Source organism: Cibotium barometz, chromosome 36 (genome assembly GCF_041138505.1).
Source record: "Cibotium barometz isolate CiBa-2024 chromosome 36, ASM4113850v1, whole genome shotgun sequence".
Classification (NCBI taxonomy): Eukaryota; Viridiplantae; Streptophyta; class Polypodiopsida; order Cyatheales; family Cibotiaceae; genus Cibotium; species Cibotium barometz.
This window is the reverse complement of record NC_141081.1, coordinates 31,427,497-31,445,949: the sequence shown is the minus strand read 5'-3', so window position 1 is coordinate 31,445,949 and position 18,453 is coordinate 31,427,497. Positions and strand designations below refer to the sequence as shown.

The window sequence follows — 18,453 nt, the reverse complement described above, 5'->3', positions numbered from 1 at the left end:
ATAATAAGCATATACGCATCTGAGGTCAGTTGCTTATCCAAGTAGGAGGGATACTACATAATGTACACCCTTTAGTTGTACGGGGATGCCCGGACATTAGTGTGCCATCCTAGTGAATTGGTATCGTGGGTGATTCCACATTAAATATTGATCTAGTGGTATTGGCATAGCTTGAGACCATGCTTGACGGGTGTAAGTTGTTAAAGTGTAACAAATAGTGTCATGCTTGACAACTGTATTGTGGTCAAAGTGAAATAAGTGGACTATGCTTGATAACTGCACACGGTCGAAGTGTAACAAATGGTAATTCGCACCATGCTAGAAAAATAGTACATAATGATACTCTCATCATAGTGAAACAAGTGGTGATATAAATTGTGTTTGTGCCTATATGTTTTATATTGGGATTAATTGTAGAGAAGGGCAATTAATTGGGATATGTTTACAGAAATAGGTGATAAGCAATTCGTGTGTGTCGCACATAAGGGATCTTGTCTATATCATATTATTTTGTATTATAATTTGTGATTTGATGATGAGTGCAAGTATCACCAATTCGTGAGTTTTGTTGTTGTAGCATTTTCTTACACACAACTGAGACAGTTGCTTTCTTAAACGAGAGGACTGTTACATGTATATATTTTATCATATTTTTTTTGTTACATAATGATCTTGATTTAATGTGTACAGAAATCAGCTTAATGGAATGTGCGGATGTGCACAAGATTATTTTATGTGCAAATGTGCACAAGGTTATTTCATGTGTAAAGGCCCATTAGCATTTATATTTAGGCAAAGGTTTTTATATGTACAAACCTTAGGAACTTTGATATGGTTAATAATATGTAAGGAAAAACCCAAAAGTGGGAAAAGCAAGCCCAATTTGTACGCACAACTATTATTAGCTCCTTGGGCTATTTTTATGAATACAATTCTCTAAATACTCATGTGGTAGAAATGGAGCTACACAGCATGAGAGGAGATTGCACTCAATCTTGTGTTCTTTGATTTTATGCTCTTGAGTTTTGCTATGGTATCTTTGATTTATTTTTGTGATTTATTAGTTTGTGGATTAATCAATTCTCCATGAACCTTGGTCCTTGTAATAACAGAGGCTATGTTACTTAGTGCCCCTACTAGTGATATCCCCCAAATAGCAACTCTCATGTATGATAATGTCTAATTAGAGAGGAAGTAGAAGTGGAGAAGAGAAGTAGGAGTGCTCCTAAAATTTAAGACCTACCATGCCAGGTAGAGTGGGTGTTTGTGGGAAGCTATTTTCATGAACTTTACATGAAACCTTATAATGATGGGTTGAAGAGGGGAGAAGTAATTAAAGCAATAATCTTTATCATATTCTCGAAGGGGCTCTAGCCCGAACTAGTAGCACCTAAGCGTCGAGTTGTGTGAATGCTTTCATCTACCTGAACTATGCCTAGCTGCTCCGTGGGAAAGCCATATAACATAGATGCATTGTGTGTGTATAGATAAATGCCTTCAGAAATAAGAAGCTTTTACAAATCGAGCTAAAAATGTTAGGGGCGCTACACATGAGATGTAAAGAAGACCACCTTCTTGGCCGACGGGCGTGTAGTTGAGTTGGTAGAAAGGTTGGGTTCCATGATGGGAACCACTACACTACACAATGGATGGCACGCTTGTTCAGCTGATGGTATATATCCACCTTCCCAACAAGAAGATGGGAACCACTACACGATGGGATCCACTACAGGATGGATGGCACGCTTGTTCAGGTGATGGTATATATCCACCTTCCCAACAAGAAGATGGCCACCTAAAAAAAGCGTTGGATGCGTCATGAGTCGATGTTCCGGAGGGGACCTTTAAACCATTTCCGAGCGTCAAAGGACCACCAGAGCATGCTGGAGGACATGACCAAGCCCACTGCAGCAGGTGCATAGTTGAAAGTTCCCCACTCTATGGGATACTCGGTGGGCAACAAGAAGACGGCGCACGTGTAGCACACCCATGCAAAGGCAATCGCGCACACCGAACGACCCGCCCTCCCCAGATGAAAGCGTCCGGGCTTGAAGGCCTCTGCGCGCACTGTCATGCGCGCAAACAGCGCCACCGCATGTGATCCCACCCAACCTATTGTGCAGATGGAGCTCATTGCTGTGAAGAGTACGCTTAGCTTGAGTATGGGCAGGGCCATCACGATTGAAATGGCTGTGCACAGCCACACTGCATTCGCTGGTACCTTGTTTTTTGGGTGCAGCGTCCGCCATAATGCTGAGAATGGGAGCCCCCCATCACGAGCAAAAGCATACACCTGCACAACCAGCACATTCTAAGGTATTTCCTGTTCATCAATTTCATTTGTCGCATGTATGCATATCCATATATGCATGCATGTATGTGCGTGTGTACACACATGTATGTATACCTGCGTGTATGCATAAACATTCATACATGCATACAAACGTTCGTGCACGCGTGCACACACACACACACACACACACACACATGCATGCATGTATGCATGCTTACATGCAAAAAACTACCCTGTGGGACACACAATGAAATTTCATCCTTTTATGCATGATTGCATTCATCAATTTCATTTTTTGCATGTCTGCATGCATTCATTATTTCATTTTTTGCATATGTGCATGCATGTACATAAAATAATACCATTTTGTTGTATATCCCACCCACATTTCTTCCCTCACCCTAGGGTAGTATTGCTGTTCTATTTAGAGACTACCTTCTTTCTCCCTTGTTTAGAGATCACATTTATAATACTTTACTTGGCCCAAACTTAGATATACTTACAATTCGAGCAGCACTCGTGGTGGTTGAGAGACCACCGAAGAAAAAAGAACCCCATATAATAATAAGCATGAACACCGCCCCTAGTACGTTATGATAACGCCCATAAAATGCATCAAATAGTATCTGGGCTGGTACAAATTTTCCAGCTGTCTCATTGTTTGGATCATATAAATACTGTGGATCCTGAAAGTTATCAAGTCAACTTTAGTGTTTGGCAGTTTAGGAAAGCATAACACTCTTTAATGACAGATGGATATCATCACATAGAGACAGAGCAAGGTGCATCAAAGGTGCATCAAGGAGTCTGATGCTGTAGATAAACTCCCGCTGCTTGTTATTGTGCATGACTAAGCATGCTGCCATGTCAGCACTGTACAACTGGAGATATCACACCGGTTGTATAGTGCTGGCATGGCAGCGTGTAGTCCTCACAGTGATGTTAGTACAGCAGGTGGAAGAGAAGATTTGTACAGTAGGTGTGAAGGATGCAAAAGGGGGTGCTGGTTGTGGCATCATGCAATTGCCTTAGAAGCTTGGGCCCTCAGTAAGAATTTATTAACCACACTGAGTTATGTTGCATCAGAGTTGTGGGAGAGCATGACAGGTCATGTCATTTGGATCCCTCTCTTTCATTTACTGGCTGTGCTATACAAGGGAGACCACTTTCACAATTAGGTGAGATCCCTGAGAAAGGACATGGAGATGAGAAAGGTGCCATTATTCTCATTTTCAAGTACACTGTCAATCTTACACAAGGCACACTTCACGGGTTGCTGTCTATCGGAAGCTTTTGTTGAACCTTCAATGTCTGAATTTGGCCTACCAAATTTTTTCCCTGAAAACCTCCTTCCGCAACCAGATAAGGAAAGGATGCCACAAACTGGATGGTGAAAGAACTCAAGGCTCAGAAAACTGTTAGAAAAAAAAGGGGGGCGTGATGACTAAGTCGAGTGGTGGAACAATGCACAAGCAAAAGCTATCACAAGGTCAGGGGAATCAACCTATGAATTCATGGACATGATATAATGCATAGCAGTGGATGTGAAAAACCAGTAGATACTCATGGTCATGAGTAACTTGAGTTTTTCACGCCGCCTAAAAAAGTTATTTTCTTGAGCAAAAAATGATTACCCAACAAGTCCCTAAGGGCAGAGAAAATCGCTTCAAAAGATGCAACCTCAAAAGTTTTTTTGATGTAAAAAACAAGTAGATATTGATGACCGTGAGATTCCCAAGTTTTTCACGCTCAAAAAAGTTGTTCCAAAGCCAAAGGAAATCATGTAGACTGTCGCTAATTGACCTTGGAATTTATAAGCTGAGCTCAAACTAACATATAAAAAAAAATGTGAAAAACCGGTAGGATTGCGAGTAACTTAAGTTTTACACCCCCCAAAAAATGCATCAAAACAATGATTTGAGGTAACAAGATGGTTCCAGAGGGTGTGGGAAAGCTTTGCATCAGGTCAAAAGTAAAAAAAAAGAATAAAATTTTGACGCGAATATCCCTTTTTCACTACTGTGAAAAAGTAGGATTTTCACGGTCGTGAACAATGTTTTTCACGCACGAAAAACATTGACCACAACCAGCTGACACGTGTCACCCACCTCTATTTATGAGTTAGCTGCCCATACTTGTCACTCATTGCTTGTATTTAAACTTGTATGTCCTCCTTTTTTAGCCCATATTCTCAAAATCTCTCTACGCTTTCTTCACTTCTCCATCACCGATGCTTCTCCCTGCTCAACAACTTTATCAAAATGTAACACGCGGAAGCTCTGGGGGTCTTCTTTCAGCCCTAAACACGACTGAGAACATGCTGATGCAAAACGCACACATGAAGAGAGAGTAGAGAGAGAGAGATGCTGGAAATTCAGTATATTAATATAGTACAAAAAGGTACTCAGTCCACAGCCCTAGGCTGCCTTGAAGAAAAGGTGGTAAACACCCAAAAGTCTAGTCCCTACTTGGACCCTAATGATCCACCCCATAAAGGAACGAATGAATCAAACTATGAGCACACTTTGCTATTTATAGGGTTCTTGGACAATTGGTATATTGGCCGACTGCTGGTTGGCCAGTCAAATATGCATTAAATGCTCTTCAGCGCTGCCCGACTGGATCTCTTCCCTTGTTATGATGCGCTTGCAGCCGCCCTGTCCTCTGGTTCAGCCGACCACCTCTGTGAGCAGCCGACAACCTTCTTCTCTTCTAATGCACTGACAGGACATCCTCTTCATGCCCTCCAGGCCTTGCTCCAAGTCCACATAGTCCACTTCTGTATCTTGTGCTCCAAATCCCTAGCTCTAATGGTCTTTTTCTGGTTACCTCTGCTGGAGAGTCTCTGAGAATGTCCATGACATCCCCCTCTGCTAAACTTGATGACGGGATTCCAACCTGTTCTTGGATGACTATCATCATCCCACTCTATTCCCGGAGTCCCTCTGTCATCCATCCAACTCTGGCAACCCTTTTCACTGAAAACCCAGCCCGGTCTCAAAAACCACTCTGACTATGAATAATATTCATGCATCTGTTCCCTCCAGTCCCCAATCCATTCTTGCCTTGACTCTGAACACTGTCTTGGTCTTCATTCCTGAGAAATGAGTCTGGCACTCTCACATCACCCCTTGGAGGATAATCCTCCCTTGGGACTGTTGCCCGAGAACCTATCTGGCTCACAGGACTGCCATCCCCTCTGGCTCTGTGGAACACCACCAACAAACCTTCTAGGAGCTCTTCGCGATTCTGTGTTCCTTGCCTTGGGCTTCGTATCCGTGTACTTTCCTGTACCTTGGACCTATACACCATCATATGGGACTGAATCAGTGTTTAGCTTTGCTGAGCTTGATGCTCTGATACCAATGTAACACGCGGAAGCTCTGGGGGTCTTCTTTCAGCCCTAAACACCACTGAGAACATGCTGATGCAAAACGCAGACATGAAGAGAGAGTAGAGAGAGAGAGATATGTTGGAAATTCAGTATATTACTATGGTACAAAAAGGTACTCAGTCCACAGCCCTAGGTTGCCTTGAAGAAAAGGTGATAAACACCCAAAAGTCTAGTCCCTACTTGGACCCTAATGATCCACCCCATAAAGGAATGAATGAATCAAACTATGAGCACACTTTGCTATTTATACCCTCTTGGACTAATTGGAGTGCTGGCCGACCAGCAGTCGGCCAGCCTACTGGACAAAAATAATCATAAAATTTATAAACATAGATATGCCTGCACAGCCGCCTCAGCCGATAGCTCCTGGAGTCTTATCTGGATCAGCCGACAGCTCTACCATGCAGCCGATAGGGCATCCTTGTCCTTCTCCCAGTCCATACTAGCTAATCTGCACTCTGTGCTCCATAAATCCTGGTTCTATCTGGTTCTCATACTCTTTATCTGGCTGCCACTTCTGGACCAGCATCTGAGAATGTCCATGGCATCTTTCATGCACATGACACTTCTCCATCGCCGATGCTTCTCCCTGCTCAACAGCTTTATCAAAATGATCTTCGTCCATAGTGAGGTAGAGGTTAATCTTTTTGCCTTGTGTATTCTGCTTGTAGGCTGTGGATGGGGTGTGTGACTGTGATCTGTATTCTCTATGTCCCGCCTTCAACAAAACTTTGTGTTAATCCACATTCACTATGTTCCCCTCTTTCTCTATGTCCCTCGCCTTGCAAGAAAGCCGTGGTTTAACATGCACCAAAGGGCTAGGCCAGCATGTCATGCTTTTCAAAACAAAAGAAAGCAAAACTAGTTTGGTTTTTCACGCCAAATCAACCATCCTAAAAGGGAGGGAAAATGCCCTAAATGGATCTTTAGCATCCTCTAGAGAATATACATATTGATTTCACCCCTCAATTTTTGGTGTGAATATCATATTCACGCCCGAGAAAAACCCTTAACACGCCGATTGACCCCCATCCAAAACTAACAGAAAAAACCTTCTAGCATCTCTAATAATCTTACCAACATAAAAATGACTTTTGTTAGTCGTGAATTTCTACATGATGTTCATGCGTGAAATATGAGTGTAGTGTTTTAGGCCTTTTTTTTTTCTAACATTTGTTCTTAATTGCATCTTTCCATAAACATGACCTTTGTAATTAACATGCATCATATCTGTTGATTCTCAGACATTTTTCTGGCGCGTGAATATCTCTAGATATTCATGGCCGTGAAAAATGTGGGCGAGGGAATGGCCGCTTATTCTCCCGAGCAACCTCCTGAGATTCACTGGTTATGCGCGTAGCATACACCAGGTGGCAACAAACACAATGCGACAACAGACACTGCCTTTAGGCTACGGTGATCGCTTACTGAACGAAATACAAAGACGTGATGACTTAACAGACAAACTTACTCAACGATATATGAACGGATATGAATATACAAAGACACAAACAGGAAAGAAACACATATACATGATAGAGAAAACAGAAGAATAGTGTGGCTTTATCCCAAAGATGAAATATATTACACAAATGTCAGCCAACCTTGTAAAGCTCCGGATCCATCCTTTTATACTGCCTGCTTGAAGTATCCGTTGGTACTATGATTCCCTTGTTATTAAGGTGCGTCGATTGGTGTTAAGGAAGTGCCGTTGGCAGTGTTGACATGTAGGGCGGCTGCCCAACAGCTCTTGCGGCTCTGGCCCATGGCACAGGCTGGCCAACAGCAAACACTTGGCACGCTCGGTGGGTCGGATTCCCAATCCGATGACCCGAACCCAAAATTTTTTGTAGGTGTCCGGAATGTTAGATGCTCCTTAGCACTATGGGGGAGTTTTGATCACAGCTAGTAGGGGTTTCACCGATGGCCTCTAGCAGAGGCTTTACTAATGACCCCTGGCAGGAGCATCCAGGCCCTTGAGGCAAAAGAACGAATTCGGAAGGCGGAAGATGAAGCATGCCTTCCGTGAGGTGAATTTCGGGGATGGATTTCCGGAAGCAGACTTCCGGAAGAGAAATTTTGGGGTAGTACTTATTTCTTCCGAGCAAGTTTGCCTTGAGTTCCTTCATGGCGAGGAGCTCGTTGCTGTCTTGCTTGTCGCCTTGTTATTGCTTGTTGTAGGTCATCATCATGGTGATTAACCTGTCTTGCAGTTGGTCATAGTTGTTCTTGAGAGTCGTGGCATACTCCTTCAGCAGAACTCGTAGTTGCAGGATTCCCATGTCGACTTTTGCTTTCTCTTGTGATTCGGTTAGGTTTCGGAGAGGTTTTTGGGGTTGAGTCAAAACAGACCTTGATGGAGCAGGCAAGACCGTTTCTCCTGCTTCTGCTGCTTTCCTAACTCCACCACTTACTTTAGAGGTTGAAGTGGTGCGTTCTTCTGGTTGAGGTCAGGATGGTTGTGCCTCACCCCTGCTACATTAGGTAACAACACCGACAGAGGAGGCAAAGGAGTTGCCCATGATCCTTGAAGAGGAGCCCACGTGTCTTGTTGCTTCTCCGTGCCACTATCACTACTAGTAGCTTCATAACCTTGCTGGCCTCTTGCATCTGGTCTTCTGTTGCCATGGTTGCTGGTCCTCCATCTGTCAGAATGCTGGCTTCTTTGGCTTCTCCCTTTAGAGGGACTTCGCCCCCACTCAGAACCGTGACTTCTTTGCAGCAGGTTGCCATAGCCATAAGTTGTGATCTCCAGTCTTGCGAAGAAGGCAATGCTCTTCGTGGCCCACCTCGTCTTCTCCAGTTGTTGTAAAGGTCTCTACCGCTGCTACGAGATGATTGGTCTTCATTGTAGAAACCCTTTTGCGGACCTCAAAACCACCATATGTGCCACCTTCTTCATGGTAACCACTGCTGCTATACCCAAAACCAGGAGGAGGAACTCGGCTCGTTGGAATGGACGGTACTTCGGCTTCGACAGTTAGGAGCTGGTCCTTCTCATGTGTGTTGCTGTGCTGGAAGCAGAGGTTGTCGGTGGTGTGCTGCCACTGTGGTGCGTTGGTGTCGTCGGAAGGTGCTAAGGTCACCATGCCTGGGAAGAGAGCAGGTGATTTGCGAGAGAGAATGTCGAAGGTAGTTGTAGCCGAAAGGTTGATGCTTTGAGCGAGAAGAGGTTCTGCATGCAAACAGAGAGAAACACTATCTATAATTGGAGTATGCGAGGATTTAAATAAAGGTAACTGGTTTGATTGACAAGTCTTGATGGGGTTGCATCACATCGCTCGATACTCGAGATGAATCTTTCATGATTGTTCGGAGAGGTGCCATCTCATCAAGGTGATGAATACCCAGGTAGTGGGTTAGTGGTGCTACCACATCGATGAAGGGATTCGCTGGCATTGGCGCGTGGTAGGGTCATAGGCGGTAGCCGTTGACGGGCTTCTGGAACCGTTCTCTGTTGAGTGTGCCGAGTAGGAAAGTGCCACAGAGAATTTTTCCACTATCTAGAATGGTCCCATCAACCAGAGCTTCAGTTTTCCGGGATGTGGACCCATGCGAGATTGAAATAACAAAACCGGATCATCCTCCTTGAACATGCGGAACTTAGAGTGGCGGTCGATCCACTTCTTTCTTCTTTTCTGGACGACTGTGGTGGTGATGAAGAAACTTTTGAAGTGTTCTTCATCTAGCTCAAGGAGCTAGTCTAGGCGACGGAAACATAGAGAAGAAAAAGTCTCCATTGCAACTCTCTGAAAATCCATAGTGTATGACTCAATCTCCATACACAACAACACACAAAACATAAGGTAGGTAGGGAAGGTGAACTGTTATGGCGGCTAAGGGTGGTTCACATGGAGTGCGCGCACACGGGCTAACACTTGGCACACCGGTGGGTCGGATTCCCAATCCAACGGCTTGAACCCACAATCATAGGGTCATGCCAGTGTCGCGCACATATCATGTAGCTAGTGCAAGTACATTGCAACCATTTCATGGCAACATGCCAGGGCTGGGAACCCATTAGATACAAGGCCATCCATCCATGATCATACAAAATGAAAACATAAAACCATGTGGTCACAAGAATGTCCACACTCCACTAGCACGGAGTAGAGACGGGGTAAGCCTGACACTGCCCATCAAAAAGATATGTCGATGAAGCTCTGACATCGGCTACATGCTGAGGTATTCCAAATGGCACAACACCTCGAGCTTGAAATGATGAACATGGCACATCATCTCCGAAGAATTTTGCTAAATAGCACAAGAGTGTGTGCATAAGCAGCAAATTAAGCATTCTATCCACATTTCCATGATGCTATGTGGGCTCAACAAGAGCACTCGATCCATGCTCCACTGCATCCGGCATACAAGCATATGATCCACATCCTCCTCTAGCAAGGTGTCAAACTAAGTTGCATCAACCTTTGCAAGGCTATCACCATGGACAGGCACTCCGTCCGTCATTGGCAATCAGTATGTCAAACTAGTCTATGTCGTCATCTCGACCGAAACTGGAAATTGGATTTTCTGGACTATCTGCACCATGAGGGAAACGGTAAACCTGATGCAAGGTTAGAGACATCCAAGGGCATCACTTGGCTCTTTCCGGCTTTCATGCTCCTTCCATGCTCTCTCAACCTTCACCATAACCATCCCATCATCATGGTGAGAACTACCATCTGGATCATCCGAAACTCCCCTGCTCAACATCTGAGCATAAACTGCATATTGGTAATCCACCTACTTATCCATCCAAGGGGTCTCGGCATGTTGGGGCTTCTCTAGGCTTTCGCAGCCACTCTGCTCCTCCCCAACCTCACCCTTGTCCTTATGCATCCGAGCATCCTAGAGATCGTCCTCCATGCTGTCTTGCATATCCATCTGAGGTGTCTGGACATGCGAGGGCATTCCTGGGCTCTCTTGGCCACACAGCTCCTCCGTTGCCTCACCCTCTACCTCATCCATGGGTGCATGCTGCAACCCGTCCTGCTCATCCATGCGAGCGTCCTTAAGGCAAACATAGTGCTCATTCATGCAAGCATCCACAATGTATGTATCTTGCTCCTTCATTTGAGCATGCATCCGGGAACCAAGCTGCTCCTTGAGCGTTGTGTTTGGTGTCATGGGGCTGTCCAGCCCCCTCTGCTCATCTAGATCGGCATCATCTTCAATCTCAAAAAGAGCTTGTTGCTCCTCAACAAGTTCTCAAGATTCCATACAGGCAATTTTGCCCTATCATGCTGCTCCAAGGCAGCCATAGCATTCGGAAGATCTCCCTGCCGGGGTTGTCTCTGTCTTTTGCTCTTACTTCTGCCATCATGGCACATTGCACTTGTTCCAAGCAATCCAATGCTTCCTTACTGAGCTCTTTATCAGCATATCCAGAGATTAGAGCATTCCGGGAGACTGCCTCTCGAACTAACAGTGTATCGAACACCTCTTGTGCTTCTGCAAGAAACCCACATTTGATGAGAACCTTCTCCTTACTTGGGACTAGATCATCCTGATCCACAGCAGCCCTAATATGATAATATGGGGGTTCAAGGCAATGCACATTCAAGGAAGCAGCCTGGACATCTCCGTCCTCCTTCCCCTTCCATGCACATACCACCGGTCCACCATATATGTCATTAGCTGACCAATCGGATGCATAACCTGTTTGAGCATTAGGAATAAGATCCAACACAACTGCATCAGCACATGGTCCTCCATTCTCTTGGGTAGCATCTGATGACCATGACTCTATGGAATGCATATCACATAGAGCTTTCCGCTTCGCAAGGATATATGCAAGATCCATGCCATATCCACCAGGACACTGAGCAACTTTTACTGAATATTCAGATTTTGTTTGGTTCTTGTGGGCAACATCTACTGATTCTGCTTCGTTTTGTTTGGTCACATCATCTTCCGGATGAACCACTAGGTCAGCGGAATCACCATGACCCGCATCATGAGCATTTACTACTTCTGCTTGCAACTGGGGCATCTCCGTGTGGGCCACCAATGCCATCAGGTTATCATCAACCAAATTGAAAGGATCCCAAGGCAACCCTTCCCCACATGCATCATTTGCAGCAAGAGCCTCAATTGTGCATAGGATGGAGACTGTGCAAAAGCTTGCTTCGACGGACTGTTGGCTAGAGGATGGGCATCCTCATATACATGATCTTCATCTGCCACATGGGGACATTGTCCACCCGGCAACACCTGCTCCAAGGCTAGGCCAAAACCCAATCCGGATTGATCATGCAGATGTTGGTATGTAGGAGGTACAAAACCGGAACTTGGAAACATCTCAGCCCAAGTGTTCATGACCTCTACTGCCCCGCTTGGTGAGAACATGTGCCATACATCTGGTTCATCATGGGTATGGGCTTCTTCTGGAAGTGATGGCATCATCCTCATCGAGAAGAGGGACAGGCTGCTCATTCAGCTTATCTCACAAATAGTGGAAACCCGGTACGACAATAATAATAGACCAGCACTTCAAATACCAAACACAGAGCATGATAACACAGTGGAAGAACCATAAACAATACAATAACACCGCATTGAGCCGGAACGGCCGGCCCCCCTAGGAACTTCTTTATAGATAGAGAAGCTTTTACAAGATACCAAGGTGCGGGTGAACACAACACCGGATTTTCCACAAAGCCTCAGCACAAATCTTGCACACGTAAACTATCTCGTGCCAAGATACAAACACAGCACCAAAGTCCATTTGACAAACTGTCTCAAAACAGTCCCATAATCAGCTCATAAACTGTCCATAAAACAGGCCGGTACGGAGCCCAAAACAGCCCCAAAACAGAGCCATAAAATCAGCACTAGAAGAGATGATCAGCAGCAGCACATTGACTATCTTCCCCATGTTAGTGATGGTACATGGCATAAGCTGTCACCGTTTGGTCCCTCCACCAGTCTTGGTTAGCGTTTCAGACGCTGGGCGGAACCAGCACGTTATATTTTGCAACAAGGGCCTCCTCTTCGAGGGTGTTGGGAATGCCATTCCACGGTTGAGGCAACATCTTTAAGAAGCTGATTTAAGCCCTTTTTACTCTTCAGAAGGCGGTCAATATCGCGTGTATCCTTCCGCTTGAGCCATCAGTGCTGCACATTCTCAAACTGCTCCAACAACGCATTTGGGCACACCCGAGAGCTGTGACCTTGGAATCTGCATTGGCCACATACATGGTATAAGCGGTCATTGGTTCCATGGCCATGTTGGCCACAATGCCTGCAGGTCACACATTCACTAGATCGATGTTGCTTGCTACCACAATGCTTGCATGCTCTCTGACCCATTAGCCAAGTCTATTCTGCTTTACAGTTCGGAACACAGCACATACTTTGCGTCCAGATCTGATCGAATCGGGCTGTCCACTTTGGCTTGTAGTTGAGACAATCTGGATAGTCCGGTCAGTGTGATCTCGGCGGGTGCTGCAGCCTGAGTATTGGACATGATGGCTCCCGGGCAAATCCATGCGAAACACAAGGAGAGTGGATTATGATGAGCGCCTGGTACCAGGAGTAGCTAGTTCTGCTCTGCCTTTGTTGCCGTAAACTGTGGTAGGATCAGATCCGTGGATCTGCTTCAGGGAACAGAGCAGCACTGAATCTAAACAGACAGAGATGGAAGGTAGATTAATCCGTGTCTATCCACCCATCCAATTACATCAAGCGACCTGGATTGTTGGTTCATCCGATTGTTGGTTAGACCTCTTACACCGCTACTGTTTGCCTTACTCAGCGTGATTGTCCGTCCCCATTTCAAAAGATTGCCGTGTCCGACTTGGGCAGTAGATCCCCCCGTCCCCGGGCGGCCATTTTGACCAGTCGGATGGAATGATCTGCCATCTGGGTCACAAGCAGAAGATTGATCCGCTTCTGAGTTTATCACACGGAAGACTGATCTGCTTCCGGGTTGGCAAGCGGAATAGTGATCCGCTGTTTGGGTTTAGCAAGGGGGGTGTTGGAGTCAGTGAGTCGGGGTGTAGAATCAGGGTGGCGGAGGGTTTGCGTAATCCCGGTGTGGTGTGGAATGCGGAAGATGAGATTAGTGGTGGAGGGTTGTGGAATCGGCCGTTTGGGTGATTGGCGGAATCACAATCCGGGTGGTGTGTGGAGATGGCAGTCTAGCTGGCTGGTGGAATTAGCAGTTGCGGAGAGTGCGGAATTAGCAGTCGGGGTGGCTTGTGGGGTGATGAGGAATCCAGAAGGTTACGTCGTAAACCGTGCCATGAGTGATCAGTAAATTGACTCTTCTGCTAACATTGCAAATGCATCTTCCGCAAGTAAACGGGGAGCCCTTTTGCTTTAATGCTGGAGGCTCAAAGATTAAGATCCGCGAAGGTCAATGGGAAGCCCTAGTTCCGGCTTCAGAAAATCTAGCGAAACCCTAATGCATGCATCGTTCTTTCATTGTAAGAAAACATCTTGGGGGGGAGAATGTACCTCTGTGCAGTAGAAGGAAAACGATAGAATAACCTAGCGAAAAATGTAGAGGGAACCCTAGCATACCCTAGTGAAGAATGGAGAAACCACCAACACCGTGCATAGATGGAGAGAGTGAAGAGGAGTTTCGTGCGAGTGAGGGAACAAGAGAAGAGGTCAATGGCTTCCCCTTCTTGCATCTCTGCGTTTTTTTACAGGTTCGAAGGCTATTGTCACCAATTGGCCAACTATTTGGTCCATCTCCAGATTTTGTGTCTCGTTCACTTGAGGCCAGCCCGGTTTGGCCAGTATTTTGATGACATGGACGGGAGCCAGATTGGTGCCACCTGTGTATGACCTGGACTGTGTTCGACCCATGGGACTGTCACGCCATGGAAGAGCCAGTATTCGTGCCGTGTTTTGCCTATGGGACTGTCACTCCAAAGGGAGGCTCGTGCCTGGAACTGTGTCTTACCTATGGGACTGTCACTCCATAGGAAGACCAGGTTTTTATGTTTTACGTCGTGCCATTTTTGTGCCCCATCACCCGGCGATTCGCTTCCACCATCTTCGTGAAGATCAACTGTCGGCGACTATTTCTCTTGCGCATGTTTCCCCACAGGCGGCTGCTGAACCTGTTGTGCTTCTGTACACCTACAGGCGGCTGTATATGCTACAGGTGGCTGCGCATACCCCTACAGGCGGCTGGTGGCTGTACACGCTTCTTGCGACTACTCTAAACCTCCAATCGGCAACTGTTCTTTCTGCACTACAGAAAGCGAAGAGTGCAGCCAGGCGCCTCCCCATCCTCACAGGCGGCTGCCACAGTTTAGGCTACGTTTCTGCTCCTCCACACCAACTTCTCTCCACGCTGCAGCCAGGCATCGCCTCCCTTGCAAGTGGGTGCTCCTTCTCTCACAGCAGGCGGCTGTGCCCTTTGCGGTGGTACTTGTCTTGGTGGCTGCGCTAAGTTCTCTACGAGGCGACTGTGCCATCTCAACAAGGTGGCTGCTTCTTCAGCAAGGCGTTACCTCTCCTAAGGCTGCCTCTCTATTTCCTTCTTTGAAAGAGGTTGCACGTCTTCTCCACTGGCGGCTACAAGAGGACTTCACATCTCCTGGGTGGCTACACCTTCTACACAAATACCACGGGTATTGGTCCTCTATCTGCCATGCACAAGTAAGTGAATTTCAGATTTAAGTAAAGTATTTTGTGTTTAAATCTGATAAGGGATTCCCGACTCCCTATACGGCCAACACCCGTTCGCTACCGGGTAGTCCAAGCTCTATTGGAGAACCTCGGTCCAAAGGTGTTGAGATCGGGAGAGGCAGGCGTTAGTACGAGAGCGCCTGTTTGTGCGTGGTCTCGGAACACCAGTGAGGCGCTCTCCGCGGAGTCCAGTGAAAGCACAGGACCGTAGAGACTAGACCACACTAGTGGTCGTTCTGCTTCGAGTATCCACTTCGAGCGTCGACTTTGAGCCTATTTGTTTGGTACTGTATTCATATGTACATGGACATCATCTGGTTCTTGGAACCCATGGAGCATTGTATTTGTTAAATACTCCCAATAAATATATCATATATTGAGGGGGGGGTCGGCCCGTTCCGGCCCCAGTGCTGGTGTCCATCTTTCTATTTCATTTCATTTCAATTTCAAGTTGTATTAAGTTGTCCATTTCAAATTTGTGGTTTTAAAGTTGTGCTATTACGCGTGTGGGTGTCCAACGGAGTCTTGCCACTTGACGGGATCGGTTTCATTGGTTTCAGAGCACGGTTGTTTCCCTCTTTCTAGTGGGGAAACGAACCTGTGTACTGGACATCCCGCTTTTAGCAAACTTAAAACACAATGGACAGCCAAGGCAACCCTTTGGAAGTGCCAAATTCGAGGGGTCCATCTAGTGCCTCTCGTGGGTCTGATGCCCTGCGAGGAAGACACAAGCCCCTTGAAAGGGTTAATGATAGTGAATCAAAGGGTCAACTGTCTCCAGGAAAGACAGTCATGCTTGAACAAGAGCCTGATGCAATGAGGGCTGAAATGGAACATATGAGAAAACTTTTGCAGGCGTAAGAGCAAGAGTTAAAGTTTTTGCATAAAGATCCCCATCTGCAAAGTGCCATTGAAGCTAGGAAAGCTGATGCAATGGTAGATGTAACTTTTGAGTCTATGGCACGGGAAGTGGGCAAGAAGCTAGGGAGTTGGCACTTGCCTACCTCCTCCGCAAAGGTGATATTAAAGAGGGGGACGACGGAGAGCTGAAATTCAGAAATCCACCTCGTTTGAAGCATGGAGATCCCGCATCTCAAAGGCTGAAATCTTTTATGCAAAAGGATGAGGTGACAGTCACCTCTCGACATGCATCTTCTCCGCAAGGCACAAAGCCTGACAGATATATGTATGCTAGTGCTCATGGAGGGCATGAAAGTCACATGCATGTAAGATATGTATCTCATAGTAAGGGTGACAGGTCTGCTTCTAGAAAAATTTTGCCTTCTGAGTTGTCTCATGGAGAGACACTGCCTTATGCAGGTAAGTCACATGCATCTGAGTTTCAAGTTCGTGGAGCACATGCCCTCGTGCCTCATGAAATTTCTATGACGGCCCATGGAGCCCATGCAAATAGGGCTGCCCCGTTGGATAAGGGGAAAAGAAAAAGAGAAGACCATGAGCCTCATGCCAGAAAGCTCAAGGAATTTAAAGCAGGTGACAAATCTGTTAAATTTGATGTTTTTCATGGTGAACATGATGCTTCTAAAGTGTTAGCATTTGTGGCACAGTTCGACATTGCTTTTAGTGATGAGGACTTCACTGAAAAGTCAAAAGTACGCCATGCTAGCATGTTTTTGAAAGGGACTGCTGCTCATTGGTGGATCACTGAAAAGATCACCAAGGATCCTATTAGCACCTGGAAGGAATTTAAGGATAGATTCTATGCTCAGTTCTTGCCACCAAATGCGGAGCAAACTCTCACTCAAAAGTGGGACAGGCTGGAACAAAGAGATAATGAAAGCATGCAACAGTATGTTAACAAGTTCTGGAAAGTGTTACTGGAAGTAACTCCCTTTATGCAAATCACTGAGGATGAAAGAAAGAGGAAGTTTCGTTCTGGACCGCAACCAGCATATCGTTCGGGCATTAAATTGCACCCGAAATATACTTTGCAACAGCTCACAACTTCTGCTCTTGCTACGGAGCAATTGGTGCTCAAGATTAAACAGGATCAAGGAGGTTCAAAGGGGAAAGACAAGGCTGTCCCAAATTTGCAAAAGGGTGGACAGCCACCTAAAAAGAACTTCCGGGAGACCTACAAGGGTGGTAAAGCTGAAAATAACACATCTAAAGATCAGGGCCCAAGGAAGAACAAATTCGGCTTAACCCCGGAGCAAAGAGAGCAATATGCCAAGGATGGAAAATGCTTTTCTTGTGGTAGCAAAGACCACATGTTTCGACAATGCCCAGATCGCAAACCAAAGCATGAGGACAAGCAGACCAAGGCTAATGTACATGCAGTTCCTGATGTGCAAGGAAATACACGTCATGATGCAAAAGAGCGAATGGTTTGCAAGGCTTGGGGGCAAATCAAGGATCAGCCCGCACTATTCATGTTTGATGACTGTGCAACTGATAATTTCATCTCTATGCAAATGGCAGCTGCATTGGGTATTGAGGTCGAGCATATGGGACCTCAGATTGAAGCCGAAGCTGCATTTATTGGTAAAGAGGTGCAGGTTACCCCATTGATAGGGAAGTTGTGCATCCATATACAGGGCTACCTTGATAATGAGCATTTCCTAGTTGCTTCACTGAATGGATGTGATGTATTGTTGGGCAAGCCGTGGCACCATAGGCTTGAGCCCTGCAAAGACTACAAGTCTAATATGATTTCTTTTATGCATAAAGGCCGCATGCATTTTATTGATGCTGGCAAAGAAGGGGATTCCATCCCACTTGTATCACACATCCAAATTAATAAAGCAATGAAAAAGAGTCTTTCAGCGTACTTGGTTTTTGTTCGTGATAGCCTTGTGCCAAATCATCAGAATGTGGATGCTATGTCTAATGATAGGCTGAATTTTCTTAATGCATTCAACGACTGTTTTGCTGATTCATTGCCAGGTGAATTACCTCCCCAAAGGCCCGAAGATCATCGTATAGATCTTGTGCCAGGTAGTTCTCCTCCCAACAAACCCGCATACCGAGTGAGTGCTGCATAACAAGAAGAAATCATGAAGGAGGTAAATGAGCTTTTAGAGAAAGGTTTGGTTCAGCCCAGTTCCTCACCTTACTGCTCTCCTGTACTTCTTGTTCAAAAGAAGGACGGATCATT

The 18,453-nt window shown here is 45.8% G+C and overlaps 1 protein-coding gene across 2 annotated transcripts in view; it reads right to left on the bottom strand.

Annotated features, from left to right (window-relative positions):
• Positions 1-1,477: 1,477 nt before the first annotated feature.
• Positions 1,478-18,453, bottom strand: part of LOC147617789 (amino-acid permease BAT1 homolog) — a 42,421-nt gene continuing 25,445 nt past the window's right edge. The window contains exons 6-7 of one of the 2 annotated variants that reach the window (XM_086776039.1): positions 2,797-2,979; positions 1,478-2,293 (exon numbers count right to left, since the gene is read on the bottom strand). In XM_086776039.1, coding sequence (XP_086632165.1) covers positions 1,817-2,293; positions 2,797-2,979 — 660 coding nt within the window. In that variant the 3' untranslated portion in view covers positions 1,478-1,816. The remainder of the gene's footprint in view (positions 2,294-2,796; positions 2,980-18,453) is intronic. The other variant, XM_086776040.1, reaches the window with a different exon arrangement.